The sequence below is a fragment of the Plectropomus leopardus genome, unplaced genomic scaffold (assembly GCF_008729295.1).
Source record: "Plectropomus leopardus isolate mb unplaced genomic scaffold, YSFRI_Pleo_2.0 unplaced_scaffold28260, whole genome shotgun sequence".
Taxonomy (NCBI): domain Eukaryota; kingdom Metazoa; phylum Chordata; class Actinopteri; order Perciformes; family Serranidae; genus Plectropomus; species Plectropomus leopardus.
In genome coordinates this window covers 1-2,886 of record NW_024630780.1, presented here as the reverse complement: position 1 = coordinate 2,886, position 2,886 = coordinate 1, and the positions used below count along the sequence as shown (strand labels likewise).

Sequence of the window (2,886 nt, the reverse complement as noted above, 5' to 3'; positions counted from 1 at the left end):
TGGGCATGTTTTTGTATATTAGCACATTTTTAAATTATTATTTGTATTAGCATGTTTTTTCAATTTCTATTTTTTTATCTGGGTTTTCTGGTCCTTTTTCTTTACTTTTTTTTAAACATAAATTTTGAGATCATTTTGAGTAATTTTATGTCCAAATGGTGATTACCTCCTCCCAATGTTTTTAAAAAAATAAATAAAAATAAAATACAAATTTTCTCCAGTAAAGGATCTGAACCTGCTGCAGGAGGAATATAATCTCTGTTCCTCTCGTCAGGCCTCGTCTCCGGTGTGAGTCTGGTCGATGTCGTCTGGAGTCAGAGCGACGTGTTGGCGCAGGAGATCCTCGTCTCGTCCTCCTTCATCGAGGAGCTGCGGTCCGGTCAGCTGACACAAAGCCGCTACACCAACTTCATCCAGCAGGAGGCGCTCTATCTGCACAGAGTCAGCAGCACACTGGAGGTCAGAGGTCAACATCTAGTAATTATTTTGGGTTAAAACATTATTATTTTAATAGTAAATCATTATTTTTGGTTGCCATGTGATTATTTTGAGATACTAAGTCATTATTTTGGGTTGTAAAATAATAATTTAGTTTTCCAGGCCCAAGTTAATATTTTAATATATTTAGTCATTATTTTTGATTTACTCAGTAATTAATTTAATATTTAATTTTTATTTTTGAAATTATAATTAATCATTTTGGGAAGGTTTCTCATTATCATGACTTACAGGGTGTTTTTTTTATTAATATTAATATTAATTTTTAGGTACTAACTTAATATTTTCATTTACCAGGTCATATTTCTGATAAACTAAGTCACCAATTTGATACTTAATTGTTATTTTTTAGATTCTAATTGATTATTTTTGGGAAAGTTTCTCATTAAAATCACTCACAGGATTAATTTATTTTTTGATCACATTGGCATGAATGATCTTCCGTACCATTTCAGACATGTTGCTGATTCTCCTCTTTTATAACCATAAAAAATGATTTCTGTGGCTTGAGTGATGGTTCTCTGTGCTGTAATGTGATTTTGTTCCCAGTCTGAGGTGGACTGGTGTGACTGGTCTGGTGATGTAAGCGTCTCGTCTCGCCCTGCAGGCTCTGATTAGTCGTTTACAGGAAGCAGATGACGTGAGGTCGCTGCTGCTGGACACACTCAAACACTACAGCCGCACAAACCAGGTGAGACGCACACACATCTGAGAGCGTTACATGATGCTAAAGACATCTTCATCACCTCCTCCTCCTCCTCCAGAGCCTCCTTGCCTCGCCTCCCCCGCAGTGGCTCGTCGTCTCCCTCCAGTCCTTCCACTCGGTGGTCCTGGAGGAGCCGGTTTACTGGCTGGTGGCTCTGTCGGCGCGGGCCTGCCTCCGTAACTTCCTGTTCTCTGAGCTCGGGCCTGACGCTCGGCGGGGGTCGGAGGTCAAAGGCGGTGACCTCTACGAGGAGTGGAGAGACGACGCTCTGTGGGAGGTCACCTGGACACACAGGTAACAGTCAGATCCGCCTCTCATCACGCACACACAGGGAGCTTTATTGCTTGAAGCTCCTCCATTTAGAGTTTTTTATTTATTTTATTTTTTTATTTTTATTTTTTTATTTGGTTTATTTTTTATTTTTGATCCCAAAAAAACAAGCAAGTTACACGATGTAATGAAATATTTTTTATCTATTTTTTTTAGTGTTAATTTTTAACCCTTTATTCACCATTAAATGCACACATATGACAAAATACTAATATAAACAAATGCTAAAAAAGTAAGAAAAAAAATAAAATCAGAATAAAAATATACAAAAGACAACAAAGTCAAATAAACAAATACAGCATTGATTGTTTTGTTTTAATTATGTATATTTTTGCTAGTTATGTATATTTTGCAGGATCTGTTTGGTCTGATATTATCAATGCACAAATGCTTTTTTAAAAAAACCTTTATTATTATAATTTTAAAAAGCAATTTATTGTGATTTTTAAAAATTCTTATCATTGCAGTTAAAAAAAAAACAACCTTATTAATGTGACTTTCTAATCCCTTATTATTGCAATTTTTACAAATAACCTTGTTATGGCAATTTAAAAAAAACCTAATTATTGTGATTTTTAAAAATAACCCTTGTTTTTTAAAAATCCTTATTATTGCAGTTTTTAAAACCTTGTAGTGATTTAAAAAAAAGCCCTTATTCCAATTTTTTAATCCCTTATTACTGCAATTTTTACAAAAGCTTTTGTTAAGAAAAAAACTTGTTATTGTGATTTTTTTTTTTTTTTAAAAAAAAACCTTCTTGTTTTGTATCTTTAAAACCCTTATTATTTTTTAAACCTTTATTTTTGTGACTTAAAAAACAACCCTCATTGTGATTTAAAAAAAACCCTTATTCCAGTTGTTTAAACCCTTATTACTGTGATTTTTTATGATGATGATAAACTATAAAGCCCCATCAGAGGACATTTATGTATTTGATATTAAAAACGTAGTTTTGAAGCGTGACGCTTTAAGTCAGAGTACTTTTACTGCCGTCACACTGACTGTTGCTTTGGTTGAGTCGGTCTTGAGGTGCACCTGTGCGGCAGGTTCAGGCAGGTGCTGGAGGAGCAGCAGGAGCACGTGGACGTCTATAAAGCCGTAAACGTCTTCAGAGCGCACATGATGAACCAGAAGAGTTTCTACAAAGCCGTGTAAGAGTCGGAATAATAATAATAATAATAATAATAAATCTGTGGATGTTTAATCAACACTGCTCTGTGTTTAAAACGTGTGTGTGTGTGTGTGTGTGTGTGTGTGCTGCAGAGACTGTGATGAAGAGGACCAGAGATGAAGAGGAGGAGGGCAAGAAACGTCCTGCAAGATGCAAAAAGGTGACAAGAACACGACCAGAA

General features: G+C 35.3%; 1 protein-coding gene across 1 annotated transcript; it reads left to right on the top strand.

The window, feature by feature from the left end:
* Window positions 1-274: 274 nt before the first annotated feature.
* Window positions 275-2,881, top strand: LOC121938037 (the record flags this gene model as incomplete). Its single annotated transcript, XM_042481325.1, has 5 exons — window positions 275-459; window positions 1,106-1,189; window positions 1,263-1,498; window positions 2,581-2,685; window positions 2,798-2,881. Coding segments are annotated over 5 exons (638 nt in total), but the record flags the coding sequence as incomplete, so codon positions are not given.
* Between the last annotated feature and the right edge of the window lie 5 nt (window positions 2,882-2,886).